The sequence below is a fragment of the Furipterus horrens genome, unplaced genomic scaffold, assembly GCF_987537825.1.
Source record: "Furipterus horrens unplaced genomic scaffold, mFurHor1.1.pri manual_scaffold_1, whole genome shotgun sequence".
Lineage (NCBI taxonomy): Eukaryota > Metazoa > Chordata > Mammalia > Chiroptera > Furipteridae > Furipterus > Furipterus horrens.
The window spans coordinates 137459549-137483370 of NW_028327171.1; the positions used below are offsets into that span (position 1 = coordinate 137459549).

A 23822-nucleotide genomic window follows, 5' to 3' on the forward strand; every position below is an offset into this window, starting at 1 on the left:
AACTCCTCCTTTGGCCCCTCCTACTTCTATCCAGTGATTTTAATCAGATCTCGCTGTATCCATAGGACAATGATGCCGCAATCCCCTTCAAAGTCGGCACCTTGGGATCTCACACGGTTTTCCCAATTGCCATCAGCTGCCCTGTCATATTTTACTAAATCTCATCGACAGTCTATAATCTCTTCCCTTTCAAAGGTGATTTTAGTTTTGGGAAAAGCCAGAAGCTGCAGGATGCCAAATCTGGGCTGTAGGGAAGCTGAGTCACCTGGGTGATTTGATGTTTTGCCAAAAAACTCTGCATAATATGTGATGCATGAGTGGGTACATTGCCATGATGAAGCTGTCAATCACCAATTGTCCATTGCTGCAGCCTTCTGAATCATCCAAATAGTTTCTATAGAGGTATGTTCAAGCTTAAGGCAAAATTTGGTTCAGTCATTTTGAATGTGATGGCCACAGAGTACGCATGTTCACTCAACAAAGTCCACCGCCCCCACTGACTAGTACAGCCAATCCACCATTGTTTAAGCATGCTCATTCCAGTCCACGCTCCTTAGCCGCTAGGGCACAGTGTCCTGCAAGCTGTTCTCTTTATATTATATTAACAATGACTACATTTTTTCCAGACAGACCTCATATACATATATGTAAATAAAAGAGTAACATGAAGGATGTTTTGTAATGTAATTTGACAATTAGTAGAAATGACAAAATGTAAACATGAAATGTGACGACATGAAAAGAACATTTTAACTAACTTAATGATAGTGAGATAACGATTTTATGAAAAAAAGGCAGTCAATGTTTTCTCAAAATGATGATGGGTATCCTTTTTAAGAGAAAATATTATGACCATTTATACATAAGACCATCTTTGCTTAAAAGAGAAATATGAAAAAAAAATAAAAAACCCACCTCTCATTCCCAGGTATTCGGTAGGCACACACACACACACACACACACACACACACACACACACACACAAAAAAAAAAAAAAAAAAACAGGAAGAAACAGGCTATTGTGTGGGCTGCAGTTAACAGGTACTTATTATATATTTAAAGCTTATTTGAAAGCTGCTCTCTGTAGTTAGGCTTCTATTCTGTTCAACAGCTCTTTACTTATTGTACTGCTTCCAGCATTGTACTCAAGCACTAGGCTCCCAATTTTTATAGCGTAGGCTGTATCTAGCACAAGGAAGGAGTCAATATTTGGCAAAATAAAAATCAGAGAAAAACTCCTTTGTGGAGCTTTTCCTTTTTAGTCAAGTTGCATGCTATTTGTTTAAAGTCTTCACTGCTAGAGATACTCTATTACAATACTCTTGATATTTTTTTTTCTGGATAGCATTTATTTATTAGCTAAGCAAATATATTCCTAAATAAACTATTTTACTTTATATTTCAGATTAATATAATTTAAATACTTAAGAACAAAATGTACCAATATCCAGTATTAAATATCTCATAGTTGGTATTATTAGTATGATGTAACTTTGGAGTAACAGCACATTCACCATGGTTTTGCCCTATAGTTACTAGTTAAAAAGAAATTTGTATTATTGATGCTCTATTTTTTTCTTATTTCTCCTCCAATATTTATTTTAAGGATCTAATATTAATTTAAATATTATGATATATGTAACAATCCTATAATATCTTATTCAATATTAACTATAGAGGCTTAAGCAATATTCTCAAAGCAAAACAAAGTTCATAGAATACAATCACCAAATTCAATAATTACAGAGTAACTTGAGTACTAATTTTTTTTTAATTACAAAGAATTTATGTACTGTTTAGAAAGAAATACTTGCATGACCCAGTGGTCCTTAAAGTCAGCCTGATCCTCACTGTGTGAATGACTAGCATTGGAAACCTAATTTCCTAATCCTTTAGAGTAAAGTTAACAAGTATGTCAAATAAAACATTAAATTCTATTACATTTTTAGAAATATATTTCAAGACTCTCATTTTTATATTTGTTGGTGTCATTACCCCAAGTAAAGGCAGATATTTCCTCACGCCTGAAATACTGAAAAATTATTTTAACTTTTTATTGCCTTTTAACCTCCTTCACTCTCTTTTATATCAGCCAAGGGTCCTGTATTAAACAGATAACAAATTAAATGATAATTTAAAATAATTTAACTGAAAAAAGGCAGATTTAGGTACAACAAGTAGTAGGTCATATTATTTTTCTTTTAATTATTTACAGAGCTTTGGGACTAAGTGACTGGTGATGGATTGTTACTATTGTTGTTGTTTTCCCCGTAGGTCTGTTAGCAGCTGGGGAAAGCTGCAGTTAAAGAAAAAGAGCCATCCACAAAGAGCAGACACTATTTGTTGGAGGAGCTCAGTCATGCTAACCCACAGTGGTTGAGCATGGAGAAAAAGCGGATAAATAAATATTCTGACTATTTCTTTTGTCTACCATCTAATCTCTGTTAATGCTTCTCATGAATTAAATTCAACTTGAGGCCTGAGGTGAAAGAACCTGGTGATAGAATCCATAGAAGGGAGCCTTCTAGCATATGGAGCATAGGAAAGAGGCAAAGGTAGGGTAGCTAGAACTCCCTTCAGTTAATTTTTCTAATATATATATCAATATAGTGCAAACTATATAGCCTGACTAAAACATGTGTCTTCAGAAAAAAGGATCAGGATACTCATGAATCCTCTTCCTAGAAGAATAATACACAATACATGTAGAGAAGCTAGACTAGAATTAGAGTAGAGCATGAACACCAAAAGGAAGTAATAAAATAATTAGCATGGAAAAAATGATGTGGCATTAAAAAAAAGACTACAAAAAAATGTAAACTGGAAAACAGAAGTAAAATTAGATGATGGAAGAAAGTGGTTTAACATGCTAAGGAAAGTGTTAGACTCATGACAGTGGTCAGTGGGTAGGTGAAAAATGGTTTATAGTTTATGAAGAGTAACAGAGAAGTGTGGGTAGGTATAAAGCGGTGTATTTCCAGAGAATAACTGCTTTAGTCACATACACCCCATCCAAAAAGAGTGTGTTGGCCCTGGCTGCTGTGGCTCAGTGGATCGAGCATCGGCCTGCGAACCAAGTGTTGCTGGTTTGATTCCCAGTCAGGGCATATGACTAGGTTGCATGCTAGGTCCCCAGTTGAGGGCACGTGAGAGGCAACTGCACACTAATGTTTCTCTTCCTCTCTTTCTCCTTTCCCTTCTCTCTAAAAACAGATAAATAAAATAAAATAAGTAACCTTGTTAAAAAAAAAACAGAGTGTGCTTTATGCAAACTTAAGGCCAATAGATTTCTTTTTATTTGTCAGTAATTATGCATGCCCTTCAAGTTTATATTAATTGCATAATAATTTTTTTAAATAATTATTTCTTCTGAATCATTTACAAAAGAGTAAAAAACGTTCCATCTAAACAAATATTTCCAAGAAAATTTTTCCTGCCCACTCTTTAATACAACCCACTTAATGATAACTGAACTACAAAGAAAATTTCTAGCAACTGGATCCAAAATCCATTTTTTGAAATGAATAAAAGCATTAAGAAATGGCAGGAACACTAAAAATAGCCAACATTACCAAATATTATAAATTGTTCAAAATTTATATTTTCCAGTAAAAATTTCAGAATGTTACAAAAAATTTATTCACCAATAAGGCTTTGAGTGGGAGAAAATATGAAGTTTTTGCATTCAGCATATGTCATAATGCATAGCACATTTAAGCTGATCCTACCTGGGAGTCTTTTAGAAATGAGGCTGCCTTTTGAATACTCACACTGATCAAATGTCCCAATAATAATCATATTTCCTTCCTTAATGCAATAACTCATATTTGAATACTTAACTGTGTTAAAAATTACTTTTTAAAAGAATGTAATATTTGAAGGCAAAATATATAAATTATTTAGGATTCTTCTTTAAATTAAAGCCATCATTAAGAGGGTGAAGGCATTTTGTGTCCATCCATTTTTAGTATTTCTTGCCTCCTTTTGTCCACATGTCTCATTAAATAATATATACTTTTGGTATAGATAAATAATATTGAATTTAATACAATTCAATCTTTTCCTCTCCCTCACTTATATACTTTTAAATTATTCATAATAAAATTCAAATAATGCCATTTTAATATTTAACATTTAAAAAGAATATTTCTGCTCTGGCTGGGTGGCTCTGTTGGTTGGACCATAATTCCCTACGCAAAAAGGTTGCAGGTTTGATCCCCAGTTATGGCACATACCTAGGTTCCTGGTTTGATCCCTGGTTGGGGGACCTTTGGGAGGCAACCTGTTGATCTTTCTCTCTCTCTCTCTCTGTCTCTCTCTCTCTCTCTCCCCCTTCCTCACTTTTTAAAATCAATAAATATACCCTTGGATGAGGATTATTTTTTTTTAATACAGAAAATATTCCTGTTAAAGAATATGAAAATTTATAAAGCATATAATGCAGATTACAGTACCTTTATTTTGAAAACTAGACTGTGCCTATATCTTTTCTCAGTAATGATACTGCTCTCCAGTCTCTGAAGTAAACAAAGCAACGCTGCTTCATGTACTTGGTCGTCGTCATCGTCGGTAGCCGTCCGTCTCGAGAGACGATGGTGTAGCTTCTTAAGAGTCTATCTGCACCGCCGAGAATGGCTGTGCAGTCCGACTCGGGAGTGACACGGTATCTGTCTCCTCCCGTGTTGAATCGACATCTTGCGATGACGCTGGAGTGTCCTCTCCAGTGGAGCTGAAGCTACAGAGCCTGGGCAGGGTGATATGGAGGGTCTGCTGTTGCCCATGCAGCAGACGCCCCCTCTCTTCGCAGCTGAAGGGTCCAAGGGAAAGACGGAGTCAATACAGCTTGGCTTCAGGTGCGCCGCAGGAGTTGCCGGTGTTGACCACAACATCAAATCGCCTTAGGGACTCCGGCTCCGGATTTTCTGTCGGGGTTTACTCCCTTAGCCTTTCCCCTGAAGAGGTATGCCGCAAGGCAGCGGAGGTTTTTTGGAGTCAGAGTTTTCCTTCTCTGTGTACTTGGTAAAGACATATTTATGTGGCTTTAAAACTTTCTAGGTTTTTCTGTTGATGATATAACCCTTCAAAGATATTTGGAAATGTGTTTTCAGAGCTGATCATTGATATTATATATAATTTATGATATTCCACATACATATGCATTAGGAAAATGTTTGTTAGTTTTAATGTAAGCTGAAGCCTTTGAAAATCACTGTGCATTTGTGGAAGATATCAAGAAGAGCCATTTACATGAATACAGTATCTGGTTTTCCACATTTTTACAATTATAAATATGCTTGTAAAATAAAAAAAAAGAGATAAGTGTAACATATTACAAGCATTTTCAAATGTATTGTAGGTAGTACTAGGAATAAGTAAGGATAAGTGAGGAAATAAGAATAGTCCTTCCCTACCTCAGTTACAACATCAACCAACTCCTTTATGATACATTAGAAAATCACTAATTAAAAGTTCTAAACTACAGATGAAATATTGAACTATAGTGCATCAAATACTAAATTAGAGAGTAACTTGGACCAAAGCCAAGTCTGCAAATGCCCCTGTGTGTTGTATTTAGGACAGATAATGTGTTGAAAGTTGCTGAAACTCATACTAAGTTAACATTTAAAATTTCACTATTTAAAAATAATATATGGAACATATATGACATTTGCAAAATAATAGTCTATTTAAACATGTACATAATTTAATGCTACTTGTCTTATTCAAAGGACAAAACTAAAAGACATAATTAATACTGAAATTCTAAGACTTTTTAGAAACAACAGTTAATTTCAATTTATTTTACTGGTTTAGGAACATGTCTATAGAAACCAAATTGTGTTTTGCTCCCTTCCATTAACTTTTATTGTATTGTAAACAGAAGCACATCAATGTCGTTAGCATAAAATAGCCTGTAAAGTCTATTGTTTGTAATGGACTAGAAATTATAGGAACTTTTTGAAAAAATATCAAATGCAATATCTAACCAAAAAATAAACACTCAATAATATTGTAAAATTATAGGGTAGCATTTATTTTATTCCCTACACTTTTTTTGGTGGACTTCAATAGATAATTATATTTCATGAACACCCAAATGCAACAACCATGAGTTTCAGGATATATGAGCACAAAACACTCCCTCTGTCTTTTTAAGTGTTTTCTTCCCATTCAGAACAAAACCCTTTAAATATATTTTCTGCTACGCCATCTGGATTTCTTTTCCAATGTAACTTAGACAATAACTAAATGAATTATGATTTGGATTTTTAAATCCGAACACAGAACTGCCCCCTCACAACACACATTGGTTTCCCAGAGCAAAAACAAACAATAGAGTTGGACTACAATACTGACACTTCAATATGGGGATCTTCAAATCTTGGGGTACTGAAACAAATAAAAAGCCATAGTCAACATAATTACATGGGATTTTAAATAATTTTTCCACAAAATAAAAGATAGTTCAGTGATAAACTATAGTTTAGAATCATATGCAACCACTACTCTTCAAAGAAATTAGCCGTTGCAAGTATATATTTTTCCAGTATGTTAGATAAAATATGTACACAACTAACTGCTTTAATACAAAGTTAAATCATTCAATAGGGAGTATTCTGAAAACAAAAACAAAAAGAACAACAACAAAAAAAAAAAAGAACAACTAGAACTGATATATTTTAAAGTTCTAGGTCCAAGATACCTTTTCTTAGTTCACTGTATTGTTATTTCTAGTCACACAGTATTTTCAGTATTTGTTTTAAATAACTACATGTAAAACATATTTCAAGTTTAATGGCACAACAGAAAGTGAGGAAAACTATATCTGAATTTATGTACATTAATACAAGAAAACAGATTGAAATTGTGGCCTAAATTGAATTTTCTGATATTTAGTTTTCTTTCGTTAAATATAAAGTAGGATCTCTAAGTTAAGGTAGATATGTAAAATTATTGCTAAAATTTTTCTCAAGTGTTATTGTTACCTATTTTATAGACATTCCATTTAGAAAGGGTACTATTTTTGAAATGCATAAAATCAATGACAAAAAATCTTTACTACAACCAAATTTCATACATTTTGTGACATGAATCTCTAAGTAAGATTTTAAAGTTTTGTATGAGCAGGAGATGTAGTTAATTTGGAATAGCAAACTGTAACATTAAACTTTCCCACTGAGGCAGGGCATCTTTTTTTAAGCATCATCATTGCTTTGTTCACTCCATCTAACAAACAAAAAATAAAATATTTGTGTTTAATAAGAGAAATGCTTTTTATAGAAATTATATTATGGTGACTTACATTTTTGTTTGTTTCTCTATATTTTGCAATTTATCTGTGGTCTACTGTTTAAATCAATCTGAAGAAATTCAGGTATAGATATACCTTTATGTGTATGAGTGTGCATTTATGCTATAACTGTTGATATTAGAAACTATGAACAAGCAGGCAACAAGCTTTTATCACCCATTTAAAAGCAAGGAGTCAGTGTGAATAATGGAAGGAAGACAGGCTTTGGAATCGGCAGATCTTTATTGTTTCAAATTCTGATTCTCCTGATTATCAGCTATTTGACTTTGGAGAAGTAACTTAGTCTCTTTAAACCTATTCCCTTGCTGCAAAATGGCTCTAATGCTACTTATAGCATAGTATTCCCTGATGGAATGACTATAAGAGCATGTAAGACATCAAGCAAGATTTCCTGAACACAGTACACTTCTAATAAAAGCATTAGTTTATAATATGGTGGTTCCAGTTCTTGGGTCCCCAGCAACAGAAAAAAATTCACTGAAAGCTAAGAAAATGAAAGAGTATGTACAAAGTATTTAATACAATGTAATGCTCAAAGAGATAAGTTTTCTTCTCTCATTGATTCGATCAGTTCATAGTGTTCAACAGTAAAGGGTGTTAATAACTCTTGCAATAGTACTCAGATAAATGGGTATTGTGTTGGCAATTTGAGGTTTTCATCAAGAATTAGTTGAGCAAGCATTTGATTATTATGTATTTCCAACCTCTACTGGGGTTAAATTGAAGATAAACCTGAAGTTAAAACTTTTGGATTTGGCAAAGTTTATGAAAGGGTTGTGTGACCTACCTAATGTAGAATCTGAGTTCTAGAATTCCCCTTCGATGTCTTTTTTCCCAACACCCTTATTTCAATAGATGAGACCCAGGGATGTTACATACACTTTTCATGGTTAAAAAGCTGTTTAACAATAAATCTCACCCTAATGCACCCTCATCTTCAGGTTTCCCATGTTTTCTTTTAATATCCTAAGGATTTGTTCTCTCCATTCTTAAAATATGCTTTCACTTAAAAATCTGTACTTCAGCAAAGATTTATAACATCTTATCCAAATTAAAAGCCAAAGTCTGTGAGAAGGATTGTGTTTTGGGGGTGGTTAGAAATCAGTCCCAAGTATACAGTCATACAAGAAAAATATTATTATTTAGAATCTTTCCCTTTTCTATAAAGACATATATAAACTTAAAAATTAAAATTTTCAATCTGAAGAACACTCTGAAATATTCAAGTCTTTCACTGGGCATATTTTACAGCTCAAAAGAAAATAGAAAATGAGAGATTCACTCAGGTGCAACCTTACTTCTATGTAAACTATCCATTGTTCTGAAATGCTTTTTAGGAAAAGATACGATAGAAAATGATTACACATCCTTAGAATTCCTTTTATGTTGACACTTTTGTTAAAATTAATGTAACTCTCATCAAAACAGAGCTTTTTAAGAATAATCTCTAAGTTATACTTAGTATTTATATTTTTAATTCTTTAAAAAATGTAGAATTGTACATGAAATTATTGTCATCAAAACAGAGGTATTTTTTCCTAAGTGGATAGAACTATAAATCTTTCACTTAATATTTGTAACTCAACCACCCATAATTCTGCTATTTCAAGCTTACAGATCTTGCCTATTTATGCTGCTAAATAACCATTGAACATAAAACTTTATCCCCATTCCCACAGCTATAATCACTTCAAGTATTTTCTCCTAAAATAATTTAACAACCTCTAAATTGGTTGCCCTTCCAGGGTCTTTTCATTTTCTATGCTGTTGTCAAATCTAATAATAGTACTTTATCAACTAAACACCATCAATGGCTCCCTATGACCTAAAGGATAAATTCCAAATTACTTAGCATACAAGCCCTGTCACAATCTGGCCCCAATTTGCCCTTGTTTATCTAGTATCATTATCTGTCTCTTGTAAGACTTTCAGGCATAGCCAAAACCCTGTGCTGTTTCAAAACTCAATTATAACTTTGCAAATGCTATTCCCTCTGTGTGAAGAACCCTTCATGTATTTCTCCACATGGAGAGCTTGTAGTATTGTTACAGAGCAGGGTCTCCAAAAATCCCCAGAGCCTATGGGTTGGGGGATGGGGAGAAGGGTACAGCTTTTAAGACGTATTTGCATAAGTATGGCTGGTAGCTAGTGTCTTAGTTATGCAAATAGATTTGGTTCTTCCAAGGCCCCAAGAAGATGGGAGAGGTTTTGACTATGAATTAGTGAGGAAAGAGCATACAGAGCCTGCACAAAGTTCTGTGAATGGTCAGAACTAGTTACCACACCCACTGTGTCACAGGCCATGGTCAGGGATTAAAAAATAGGTGGCAGGCATTTTGGCTAGAAGAACTCCATGCAGCTTTGAAAGGGCAAAGAGAAAACCATGTGTGATCCAGTGCAACACGACACATGGTTTCCTGGACTGTTATATGGAGGCTGATAACAACATACCCCAGATCCTGAAGGAGGCAGCTGACAGATAAGGGATGGGGAACTTCTGGGCATGTTTTTGGCTTCTAGCCCTTTGGGGAGCAAGGGAAGTGCTGGGTCCCGTGGGAGAACAGGGCTCTGAGCTGAAGTGCTCACTGCCCTCCCCAGGCTGGAATACTGTAGATGAAGACCTGTTTTCCTCAACACTAGTTGTTGGGTTTTACACCGAGGTGCCATGTGAAAGAACCCCCTTTCTCTCTGCAATAGTTGGTCTCTGTAACTTCTCAAAAAACCCCTCACTTTAGCAAAGACTTCCCTACTCCTATCTGCATTTTTATAATATTTTGCATATACTTCTAACCCCAAGCTAATTTACATTTTTATCAGCTCATCAGTATTTTCCATTAAACTGAAAGTGCTTTAAAGACAGATTACTTATTTGCATAGTTCTAGGGCCTAGCATAACCCGTAGTACAATAAATAAATAAATAATCAGTAAATGTTTAGTGAATGAATAAGTGAATGAATGAATAAATGAATGGGTAGATCTAAAGAGAAGAAATCAAAGAAAAAAATAAACTAATGAAAACTTGATTTAAAATAAACTGATTCAGTTATCCAGTAGCATGCATAGTAATCTATGGTATTACAATATTAGTATTATGATATTTCATATTATTATGTAATTATTGGAGTAAAAAGCAGTAGAATGATATGCACTGACATTAAATAGAGACCCTTGTGACTAAGATTGCACCTTAATGTTCCTAAACTAGTAAACTGACTACTGTTTTTATTATTATTATTGTTATAATTATTATTAACTTTTGCAAGATAGTGTTTAGACTTGGTAGGAAAGTGTGTTGGATAAAAAAGGTAGCAAAAAAAACTGATGGTAATTTTCAAGCAAATTGCAAGTCAGATGTACCTCAAAAGTAATCTGATCTATTATTTAGAGCTAGACAAATGATAATAAAATAATGCTTCATTTATGCAATTAATGCATGGTTTAAATCAGAAAGCTTTATGAAATGTAAAGTGCAACTCACAACTTAATTTTTCTCCCTTATAAAAAATTGACTTATGAAAAAGGACCATAATTCTGAAATTTGTCATATATCCTTCATATTTCAAATTACTTTGTCAGGATTGATGTATCCCACTCTGTTGATGAGCTCTGGCTCCAGTTTTAATATACAGTATAAATGAAAACAATAATACTAGTCTAGTTAAGAGAAAAAATTAGTGACCAAAATAATAAACAAGTTATTATTGATATGTCTTATTTTCTACCTCAAAATACACACCTGGGAAACAACATTCTCTATGTTTTTATGGGGCAAATGCAAAGAGCAGAAAAGTCCTATTTCTCTTCACAAACATGGCAAATAAATGCTTCTTTTTTCTTTGGATGTGGAGTTGGCATAATTCAGGCTTTTTACAATTAGTAGCTCATTAGTAACTACAAGCAGAGAAGGAAAACTCTGACTCCAAAAAACCTCCGCTGCCTTGAGGCATACCTCTTCAGGGGAAAGGCTAAGGGAGTAAACCCCGACAGAAAATCCGGAGCCGGAGTCCCTAAGGCGGTTTGACGTTGTAGTCAACACGGGCAACTCCTGCGGCGCACCTGAAGCCAAGCTGTATTGACTCCGTCTTTCCCTTGGACCCTTCAGCTGCGAAGAGAGGGGGCGTCTGCTGCATGGGCAACAGCAGACCCTCCATATCACCCTGTCCAGGCTCTGTAGCTTCAGCTTCACTGGAGAGGACACTCCAGCGTCATCGCAAGATGTTGATTCAACACGGGAGGAGACAGATACCGTGTCACTCCCGAGTCAGACTGCACAACCATTCTCGGCGGTGCAGATAGACTCTTAAGAAGCTACACCATCGTCTCTCGAGACGGACGGCTGCTGACGACAATGACGAGTAACTACAAGGTGGTTAGTGGCTTGCATTCAGATCTTGGCAGACACCTGATAAGGAAGCAACTCTTTCACTTTCCTGCCCCCACCCCATCCTGAAGCCTCAAGGAATTTTCATAACTGAATTTTAAAATGTTAACATCATATCTGTATATTTTTCAAGTAAGTATTTCACTCTTTAATAGATTTAGTACCATTTTGTTTTGCTATGTACGTCCCTCTACCCAAAGTCACCACAAGTGCTATGATTAAGAAATACTTCATTTATAGGAACTTAATTTTGTATTAAGTTTTCAATGAATTAGTCACCTACATATCTGACATAATTTAAAAATAATGAATGGAGAATGGGCCCTGGCTGGTATAGCTCAGTGGATTGAGTGCCGGCCTGCAAACTAATCTTGCTGGTTTGATTCCCAATCAGGGAACATGCCTGGGTTGTGGGTAAGGTCCCCTATTGGGGGCATATGAGAGGCAACCAATTGATGTATCTCTCCTACATTGATGTTTATCTCCCTCTTCTTCTCCCTCCCTTTCCCCTCCCTGAAAATAAATAAATAAAATTTTAAAAAATTAAAATAAAACAAATAATGAGTAGGGAGTGGAATCAATAGTGTTAAATACACAATGTCTTTAACTATAGTTTTTGTTATTCAAACAGTAAGGTTTAAATAAAATAAGCAAATATTTGATGCTGTAATATCAAGACGAAATTATTTACATTTTTTGTGAAGTAAAATTTTAGCACAAAGTAATATATTCACAATAAATCATATTGTATATAGATGCTAAAAATAGCTTCGTGTTTACACGGAGAAAATACTGATGGCACAAAAAATAAATATTATCTAAGAATCTTGCAAAATATTACATTATTGATTTTTTCAAGGAGGTATACTAAGTGTGATTTTGACTTGTCAACACTACTTTTGCTATATTAAAAATCTAACATGATCTTTAAATCATTTTTTTATTTAGATTACATCCTGATGAATATTTTTCTATCTATAGGTGACTTATTCCACTACGCTTGTCATAACTAAATCTTCTTACCATTAAAAAATAACCTCTAAAAGCTATCAGCATTTTTAGTTAGAAGGATATATTTGTTGAAAGGGACTTGGGCAGAATTATGAAATGATGTGGCTTTAGTAAGATTTACTTATTTATTTTTTAGATTTATCTATTTATTTAGTGGTCTCATCCTCTCAAGGCTCCATACATTTTCAGGGCCTCATGCTCTTTTACACCATCCCTCCTCTCTCTCTCCTCCAGGGCTTTTGTTCTAAGCTTATTTCAGAGAATAAAAACAGTCTGTGTAGGCTTTCTTTAGAGATATTTGATAATGAAAACACCTAACAGCAAAGGTGACAATAGGTCATTTAAAGATAAATAAAAATTGATTCTTTATTTGGGGAAAAACCTAATCCTTAAAAAGCCACCTACATCTAAAATATTTTGAGTATTTATTTGAATTATTTGTGGTTTCTGTTACATCTATTTCATCATCATCTGTGCTGCATTCTTCTATATTATGTCATTCTCCATAGATCTTCTCACTTCCCATATCACAACTCTTTTTTTCTCTGACTTCTCCTCAATTTCTAATTTTAATGCTACCTCCCTCATATCCAATTACTTAATTCATTTGTTTTATACTTAGAGTTTTTATTTCATTCATATTAAATTATATATTCATTCATATTCAAATTATAAACATTCTGTAGTGCTATTCTATTTGAAAGCTGTTTCCATGTTAATTTTCATTGCCATTGTATAGATAACACTAAATTTAAGCATGTAAGTAATATAATTGGTAAATTTTAAATAATATTGCTTCATCGTGTTTAAAAACTATATTCTGTACTTCCAGCCTAGAAGGAGAGACCTAGACAGACATGCTGGGTCTCCCTCTACAATTAAGAAGGAATACAACTACCTCAAAACTAGAGACAGCCAGAAGTTCCAGAAAATCAAGCAGCATGGAAGTCCAGCAAACAAAGATATAAAAAAAGAAATACTCATCCAGACAGGAAGGAGGAGCAGAGCACAGGCATAAAGTACGTGGTGTGGTGGTGGTGGGAGCAGCGGCAGTGGCAGGCCAGTGGGAAGCACAGTCACATGTTTTAAAAAGTGGGTAGGGACACCTGGGGAGTGTTCCCAGCTCCTCACCAGACTGCGCAGCTCACAATCCTAGCACCAGGGAAAATCAAGCCTCATTGCTTCTCACCGTGCAAACCAGTGGGGGTTGGGGCAGAGGAAGAAACTGCTAGTCTCTCAGCAGAGTCCACTTGTTTGAAAGGCCTGCACAATTCTAGAACATCCACAGACCCACCCACTCTGGGAATGACGGCCAGGGCAACAGCTTGAGAGGTGCCAGTCCCATACAAAGTGGAAAAAGTGCCTGGAAAGGGGGAAAATGCTGAGCAAGTGGCATTGTTCTCTATCTGACCCCTTCCCTACATAAAGCACCACAATGTGGTGAAATGGGTCGCCCTCTACTGATGAATGCCTAAGGCTCCACCCCTTAGAACATAACAGGAGTGACAGCTCTACCTAAGACACAAAGGTAAACAAACACAGGAGCCTGTCAAGATGAGAAGACAGAAAAGTATGGCCCAAAAAGGGGGATGGATCAAGGTTCCAGTCGGAGAACTAAGTGACGAGGAGTTAGCCAACATAACAAACAAGGAGATAGCTAACCTAACAGACTCAGAATTCAAAACACTGGTGATAAAGATGCTCACAGGCTTGACAGATATGCTTGAGTATGGCAATTGCATTAGGGAAGAAGTGAAGGCTATGCTAAGTGAAACAAAGGAAAATCCACACAAACCAATGGTGAAGTGAAGAAAACCGGGGTTTAAATCAATGATTTGGAATATAGGGAAGAAAAAAAATATCAACTAGCACAAAAGGAGCAAACAATAATTGAAAAAAATGAGGAGAGGCTTAGGAAACTCTGGGACAACTTTAAATGGGCCAACATCTGAATCATAGGGGTGCCAGAAGGAGCAGAGGAAAAGCTTTAAAGCTTATGTGAAAAAATAATGAAGAAAAACTTCCCAAATTTGGTAAAGGAAATAGAGAAACAAGTCCATGAAGCACAGAGTCCTAAAGAAGCTATACCCAAAGAGGACCACACCAAGACACACCATAATTAAAATGCCAAAGGTGAAAGATAAAGAGAGAATCTTAAAAGCAGCAAGAGAAAAGCAGAGAGTTACCTACAAAGGGGTGCCTATAAGACGTTCAGATGATTTTTCAAAGGAAACTTGGCAGGCAAAAGGGACTGGCAAGAAGTATTCAATGTGATAAAAAGCAGGAACTGACAACCAAGATTACTCTACCCAGCAAAGTATCATTTAGAATGGAAGGGCAGATGAAGTGCTTCCCAGAGAAGGTAAAGCTAAAAGAATTCATCATCACCAAGCCATTATTATATGAAATCTCAAAGGGACTTATTTAAAAAAAAAAAAATCAAAACTATGAACACTAAAATGACAACAAACTCACAACTATCAACAACTGAATATAAAAAATAATAATAAAATCCAACTAAGCAAACTAGAATAGGAACAGAATCATAGGTATAGGGATCATTTGAAGGGTTATCAACTGGGAGGGAGAAAGGGGAGAAATGGGAAAATGGTGCAGGGATTAAGAAGCATAATTATTGGTACAAAATAGACAGGGAGAAGTTAAGAATCATATAGGAAATGGTAAAGCCAAAGAACTTATATGCACGACTCATGGACATGAACTAAGGGGAGTGGGTTGCTGGGGGTAGGGGGGTACTGGGAAGAGGGAAGAAAAGGGAAAAAATTGGGACTACTAAAACAACATAATCAATAAAATATAGTTTAAAAAATGTATACTCTCACTTATTGTTTTAAGAAAACTCAACCCTACCAAATGGCAATAATAACCTAATGTTTACAAGCAAATATTATTTTATTTCAATTCAATTAGAATACATGTTTATATTAACATAAAAATATTTTCTATTTACTACAAAACTATTTAGGAAAGTAAACTTAAAGAAAATCTAAAGAGTGTCAAAATGATATTCATGCATGATTATAGAAGTTTTAAATAAACATATCTTATTTCTTATTTACCAATATTATCATAGAGTACAATAATTAACATTAAATTAAGAAATGTTTTTGATGAAAGTATACATAATGGACATATACATTTTTTAAAATAAATATTTTATTTAGTGGTAAAACACTGAATTTTTTGTACTACTAGACCAACCTTTATGTCTATGAGATCCATCCATGTTGCTAAATTCAATGTGATTTTCATCAGCCCAGTAGAGTCTATGGTTTACATAGTCTATAGTTAGTGCCATGGGTCTAGAAATCTTGGTTTCTATTACAACACTCTGATTGGTTCCATCCATTCCAACACGGCCAATGTGAGGATATTCACAGCAGTCAATCCAATACAAATACCTAGGGAAGAAAGTCAATAGCCATTTATTTACAGACTCTTCAGGAGTAAAATCTCACACAATATTTTATTTCTTTGCTCAGCTATTCTCAAAATAAATTCTTGGTATTTGTCTGAATTGTAGCTTCAAAGAAACATATTTCAATGCAAACTTTTTCAATAATTTTTTAGTAAAACATAACATGCTTTAAATGTCCATATAATTTTAAACATGTTTCAGTTTGTATATAAAATCATATATAATATATAATATTAACATATGTAAACTTTTAAAACACATCTATAAAGTTGGAGAATAAAATTGCCCAGATATATGATTCTCTCTTGGTCTTTCATTTATAAAAAAATTCTAAATGAATTATTGCTTGAATCTGAAATTGGTCAACATGTTAGCCACTAGCTACTGGTGACTTTTTAAATTTAAATTAATTAAATACATATAAAATTAAGTGAACTGCATTGTTCCTCAGTCACACTAGCCACATTTCAAGTATTTGATAACCATGTGTCTGCTGGCTGTCATATCCAACAGCACAGATATAGAGCACTTCCACCAACACAGAGAAGTCTATGAAACAGCACTGCTTTAAATTATTGGAAATTTTAGAGTACAGTATTTTAGACAGTGGACAATAAACAGTAAAATAAAGAAAGTAACATTGGTACTAAAAGTAATTGCATTAAATATAAATATTTACCCCATAATATACAAATAATGTATGTGTATTATGTCTGTGTGTATTTGTACAGAAATTAATTAGAAATGTCTCTCTAATTAAACCATTTATTTTTATTATGGTAAAAGTCACTTTATCTTTTTGAATATTTCCTTTTTATTATTCAAAATTGGAGTTAGAAGATCTTTAATGGATTTTCCACATTCCAACTTTAAAACCAAAATCTGTTAGCCAAATTAATTTTTCCAGACCTTTTCTTTTTTGTATGTATAAACTCCTTGGTAATTAGTTATTCATATTTGAAGATATATAATTAAAATAACATGGTATAAAATTATACTTTATGATTTAAAACAGAAATATTTACCTTAAGTTAAAATATTTCTAAAAATTCTAATTGATAATTCTCAGTCACTAAAACAGATTAATATTTTTAGAAAAAATATTACCAAACACAGGAATACAATAAATAATTATTACAAGACATGTGCATTTTTGCATCAACAATTATTTTTGGGGTGTATGCATAAAAGCAAGTGATAATGGATCATAAAGATAATAAAAATGTTCCTTTGCTAGCCAAAATATTATTGTCCTAATTAAGCATGGAATAAAACTGGGAACTATATACTTGAAAAAGACTGAACAGAAGGTAGAATTTTGTGACCAGAAATTTAAAGAGAACTCTTAGAGCCAAAACTTGAAAGCAAACCTGAGACTGGAAGTATCACACTCAATCTTGCATAAAAGTAATACTGGAATTTCTAAGGTTTATATATATATATATATATATATATATATATATATATATATACACATATACACACACACACATATATGTATATATACATATATATGTATATATATACATATATATAATATATAATATATATTATATTATATATTATTATATTAATATATAATATAATGTTATATTATATAATAATATAATAATAATTATATTAATATATTATATTGTTATATTATATAATAATATATTATATGTATATATGCGTATATATATGTATATATATGTATATATATGTTATTCTGAATATATTTTGAATATCTCAAGTCATTAGAACTAATGAGGTCTATTTTGTTAAATCTTGAAATATTTTTAGTATATTTTTATTTTGTAAAGCTAAATCTTGAATTATTTTTAGTATATTTCTATTTTGAAAAGCCAACATAGGTCAGTAAAATACATCTAGAAAGACACAATCTGTTCTTTTCTAGTAAATTTATGGAGAAGCACCTTGCTTCTATACTAGAGATAATGGCAGATAAATAAAGGGAATACACTGAATACAAAGGAACTAAAAATCAAAAGATGGTTTAGCTAATTGAGATAAATTAGAATTTTTCTCCTTGCCTTTCTGACCCCTGAATCTTGGGAATACACACATAGCAATTTTGTTTTCCTAATAAAGGTAATATTACTATACAAACTTCTCTCACACGTATTATATATGACCAAATTTATTGTGTTCTATACAACCATTTGATGTTTTTAAGAACTAAATATACATACATAGACTTCCAGCCAAGATGGAGGCCTAGACTGACATGCTTCATCTCCCTCCACAATTAAGGAGGAATTCAACTACCACAAAACTAGAAATAACCAGAAGTTCTAGAAAATAAAGCTACACAGAAGTCCAACATATGAAGTTATAAAGAAGTGGTGCTTGTCCGGACGGGTAGGAGGGGTGAAGCTGAGGCAGAGAGGTCAAGCTGTGCTGGTGACCTGGTGACGGTGGCGGGACAGCAATAAGCACAGACATCTCTATTTAAGGGTAGGCATGGGAGCACCCCTGCCTGCAGACCAAACCTGTCAGCTCGCGATTCCAATGCTAGGGAAGGCAGACCCCCATTGCCTTGGACTGTGAGGGCCAGAGGGTGTGGGGATAAAGGAGGAGGCTCCTGGTCTCTCATCAGAGAGTGAACAGCAGGAATTCATCATGAACCTCTGCCCCCACACAAAATGCTGCAGTGTGGTTAGAAAGGTTACCCAGTTGTGACGAGTGCACAGGACTCTGCCTCCTATAGTGTAGGTGTGACCGCCCCACCCAGGAAGCAAAGGTAAACACAGAACTGTCAGGATGGCACAGGTCATGACAGAGATCCCAATCACACAGCTGACCAGAGAGCAAATACAGTATCTAATCTAACAGCTCAGCAGATAGGAAATCTTTCTGAGGCACAGTTCAGAGCTTTGGTTATATGAAAGCTTACAGACCTAACAGCAGATCTTAAACAAGATGGGGAAGGAATGGAGGCTAGCCCTGCTGAAATGAATGAAAACACATGCAAAAATAGTGGTGAGGGAAAGAAAACCAGGGATCAAATCAACAAATCGGAATATAAGGAAGGAACAAACAGTCAACCAGTGCAGAAAGAGGAAATGAAAAGTGAGGAAAATGAAGAGAGGCTCAGAAACCTATGGGACGGCTATAAGTGGGCCAATATCTGAATCATAGGGTTGCCAGAAGGTGAAGAAGAAGAACTAGAAATGGAAAAATTATGTGAAAAAATAATGAAGCAGAACTTCCGGAAACTTGGGGAAGGATATATACTCACAGGTTCAGGAAGCACAGAGAGTTCCAAAAAAACTGGACCCAGGGAGAAACACTCCAAGACACACTATAATCAAAATGTCAAAAATTAAGGATAAAGAAAGAATATTAAAAGCAGCAAGAAAAAAGAAAAGAATTACTTACAAAGGCATCCCAATAAGACTATCAGCTGATTTCTCAAAAGAAACTCTTCAGGGAAGAAGGAACTGGCAAGAACTATTCAAAGTAATGAAAAGCATAAACCTACAACCATGCTTACTCTATCCAGTGAAGCTGTAATTCAGAATAGGAGGGCAGAGAAAGTGCCTCCAGGACAAAGTAAAACTGACAGAGTTCATCAGATCTCAACCACTGTTATATGAAATGTTAAAGGGACTTGTTTAGGAGAAGGAGGATCAAAGCTATGGACATTAAAATAAAAACTGTATCACAAAAATCAACAACAGAAGCTAGGGAACCTAAACCAAGGCAAACTAAGTAGGCAACAGGTGTGGGAAAAGAATTATAAGTATGGGGAACATATTGGGGGGAGGTCAGTGGGGAGGGGAAGGGGGAAAGGGAGGGAGATGGTACAGGAATTAAGAAGCATAATAGGAGGGAGTGGAGTAGATAGGAAGATGTTAAAAAGAACTATTTGCACAACCAATGGGCATGGACTAAGTGGGAGGACAACTGGAGGGAGGGGAGTCACTGGATGGAGGGGAACAAAGGGAAAAGAAATTGAGACAACCGTAACAGCATAATCAATAAAGCATATTTTTAAAAAGTAAAATAACTAAATATACATAAATAAAATTTAAAAGCAGTATTTTAATAACTTCTGTAATATTAAAATGAATATATACAAATTCATACAAATTATTTTAACTAGAGATACTCTTCATATTTGTATTTAGTTGTTTCCTCTGCATTTGCTTGAAATTGCAACTAAAATATCCCCAAAATTAAAAGAAGTTTTAGTCATTGAAATATATTAACAAAATTAATTAAAATTATTGCATGTGCAAAATAATGTTTTTGAAATCATTACCTATAATATACATGTTAAAGTGTTTGACCTTTATAAAATAGCAATTCTAAATTTTTAATTGTGTTCTGAAATTTTTCAATTGACTATTATCATCATTTTAAAACAAGGTTAAAAAGAGGAGGAAGAACATATTTCATGGAGTCCAACATTGGTTACATCACTCTAAGTAATTTTCATTAAGAGTTCCAGGCCTGAAATCCTTGTCTTGCCATTCAAACTTTCTGTTATTTGGCTCAAATATCCTTTTTCAAATTCCTCTCCACTATTAAAATGTGTGAAGTCAGCTCTAGTCGGAACATTTAAAGTCCTACAATTTTACTTATGTACTTTTATTGTATTGCCCCTGGCTGGTTTGGCTCAGTGGATTGAGCGTCAGCCTGCGAGCTAAGTGTCGCTGGTTCGATCTTCCAGTCAGGGCACATCAGAGAAGGAAAACTCTGACTCCAAAAAACCTCCGCTGCCTTGCGGCATACCTCTTCAGGGGAAGGGCTAAGGGAGTAAACCCCGACAGAAAATCCGGAGCCGGAGTCCCTAAGGCGGTTTGACATTGTAGTCAACACCGGCAACTCCTGCGGCGCACCTGAAGCCAAGCTGTATTGACTCCGTCTTTCCCTTGGATCCTTCAGCTGCGAAGAGAGGGGGGGTCTGCTGCATGGGCAACAGCAGACCCTCCATATCACCCTGCCCAGGCTCTGTAGCTTCAGCTTCACTGGAGAGGACACTCCAGCGTCATCGCAAGATGTCGATTCAACACGGGAGGAGACAGATACCGTGTCACTCCCGAGTCGGACTGCACAGCCATTCTCGGCGGTGCAGATAGACTCTTAAGAAGCTACATCATCGTCTCTCGAGACAGACGGCTGCCGACGACTTTTATTGTATTGTTTGCCTTGTTCCTGCTTGTTCAATTACATAGATATATTCATTCAGACATAATTCATATTATCCCCTGTTCTTCACAAATTCTTCCCTGATTTATTCTAGTTCATGTTTTTCAAGGTAACTTACAAGATTAAATATATTTGAGAAATTCTTTGTTAAAAAATTAAGCATTATCTTTTCAATTATAAGGTTTTCAGATCCTTTTATATACTATAAAACAGTGATTCATTAATAGACATTTGTAATATCCCTATTTTATCACATAGTTTTTCAAAACATTTATTTGTTTGTTTGTTTATTTATTTATTTTTAGAGAGAGGGGAAAGGAGGAAGAGAGGGAGAGAAACATCACTGTGTGGTTGCCTCTCACTTGCACCCCCAACTGAGAACCTGACGTGCAACCTAGTTATGTGTCCTGACTGGGAATTGAACCAGTGACACTTGGCTCACAGGCTGACACTCAATCCACTGAGCCACAGTAGCCAGGGCTTATCACATAGTTTTGAGTGACAGAAATTATTTTCCTACAGCACTTCACAGGAAATGTACCTGAAGATCCTGTGCTATAGCCCCCTCTGGTCTAGGGAATTTTTTTTTTTTATTATGTGTATAATTGAAGAACACGCGCATCATGCACATAGGAATCTACAAAACAGTAATGATGTGGGTTCTTGGGCCTCATAATCAAAGAACTTTTTTAAAAAGTTTATTCATTGATTTTAGATTTTATTTATTTCTTTTTAGAGAGGTGGGAAGGGAGGGAGAAAGAGAGGGAGAGAAACATCCGTGTGAGAGAGAAATATCAATGGGTTGCCTCTTGCATGCCCCCAACTAGGGACCTGGCCCACAACCCAGGCATGTACTTTGATTGCAAATCTAAATAATACCCTTTCAGGTCACAGGCAAGTATGCAGTCCACTGAATCACACCAGTCAGGGCTTGATGGAACAGCTCTGATAAACTCCAAAGCCATTTTGAGTAGACTGAGAGCAATAATTTGAAGCAATAATTCATTGAAACTATATAATATACTAGATATTTCTTAGTAGTGGGAACAAAGAGATAAAAAGATATGTTTTTTGCCTTCAAGTATCTCTCAGTGAGCACAATAGAATTGGCTGTAAAACAAATGAAAAAAAAAATTAAAGCATATTATAATAAAACTATTTTACTAAAGAGGCACAAGAGAGGGAATGATAGTTTTACAAACATGGAAAAAGCATGAGAGAAACCTTTTGCTCACTCATAGTTTTTTAACATAAATCTCATCTTCACAACTACCTTACAAATTCCTTAATTACAATGATCTTTATGTCTTTCAGCTTTTAGAACAAAGTATGACTTAATTAAATATTTTAATGTTGCAATAGGTCTAGAAGCTCAACTAGCCTAAAGCCTTTATTCTACTAATAAATTGAGACCATACAGGAATGCGTGTTTCGTCCTATTCAAATATGATAGTGATACAATTGGAAGAAAACTCAGGTCACCAGATTTATAGACTAGCTTTTTTCTTTTCTTTCTTTCTTCTTCTTTTTTTCTAAGCAGCACTATGTAGAGTCCTAAGCAAAACATGACTTAGAAACAAATTACTTGGGTTCTAATTCTAGATCTACCTATTACTAGGTATGTGAACCTGGGCATTTTAATTAGCCTCCCTGAGCCTGGATTTATTCATGTTGAAAAGGGACAACAATGGTTTCTCCTCATAAAGTTCACTGTGGGGATTAAATAAGAGAATGTAGAGAAAAGACTTAGAACATTGATAAACATGTAGTGAATGTTTAGCATATATTAGCTTATTATTTTATCTGCACTAGATGCATTAATATATATCTTGATTTTATTATATTGGGTTGGCCAAAAAGTTATTTTAGTTTTTTTTTTTTTTCCTTTCCCCTGTACAATGGCTCTGGTAGTGCCTAGCTGTCTTCAACTTCATTTGAAACAATTTTGTTAGATTGTATGTGATAGCTGTCATATCAGTGTGCATTAAAAAATCTTATCAAAATTGGTGATTTTTTGTAGCCATTTTAATACTGAAGATGAAAGAAAATAAGCAATATATTTGGCATATTATGATTTATTATTTCAAGAAAGGTAAAAATGCAACTGAAATGCAAAAGATCTGTGGAGTGTATGGAGAAGGTGCTGTGGAACATGTCAAAAGGGGTTTGTGAAGTTTCTTGGTACTACTGACGTTTTGGTTAAATAATTCTTTGCTGTGGGGCTGTCTTATGCATTGGAAGACATTTAGCAGCACCTCTGGCCTCTACACACTAGAAGCCAATAGCAGAAGATAGCCAAGACACTCAAAAATATCCAAAGAAATAAAGTTATTAATAGAAATGAAAAATGTATCTTTTATTTTACAGAATTAAATGGCCTTTTTGGTCAACCCAATATATACCTAATAGGTTACCTGTTAGATCTAGATTGTGTGTATCTTATTACATAATTTACCTGAATTTTATGCATGTTACTACATTATTAGTCTACTTAAGTATTCATCAACCGAAAGAATATTAT

At 34.6% G+C, this 23822-nt stretch overlaps 1 protein-coding gene across 1 annotated transcript in view; it reads right to left on the reverse strand.

Annotated features, from left to right (window-relative positions):
• The window catches only part of LRP1B (LDL receptor related protein 1B), a 1919366-nt gene that overhangs the window by 231662 nt on the left and 1663882 nt on the right, over positions 1 to 23822 (reverse strand). Inside the window, exon 60 of the mRNA XM_090279551.1 lies at positions 15928 to 16127. Coding sequence (XP_090135677.1) covers positions 15928 to 16127 — 200 coding nt within the window. The remainder of the gene's footprint in view (positions 1 to 15927; positions 16128 to 23822) is intronic.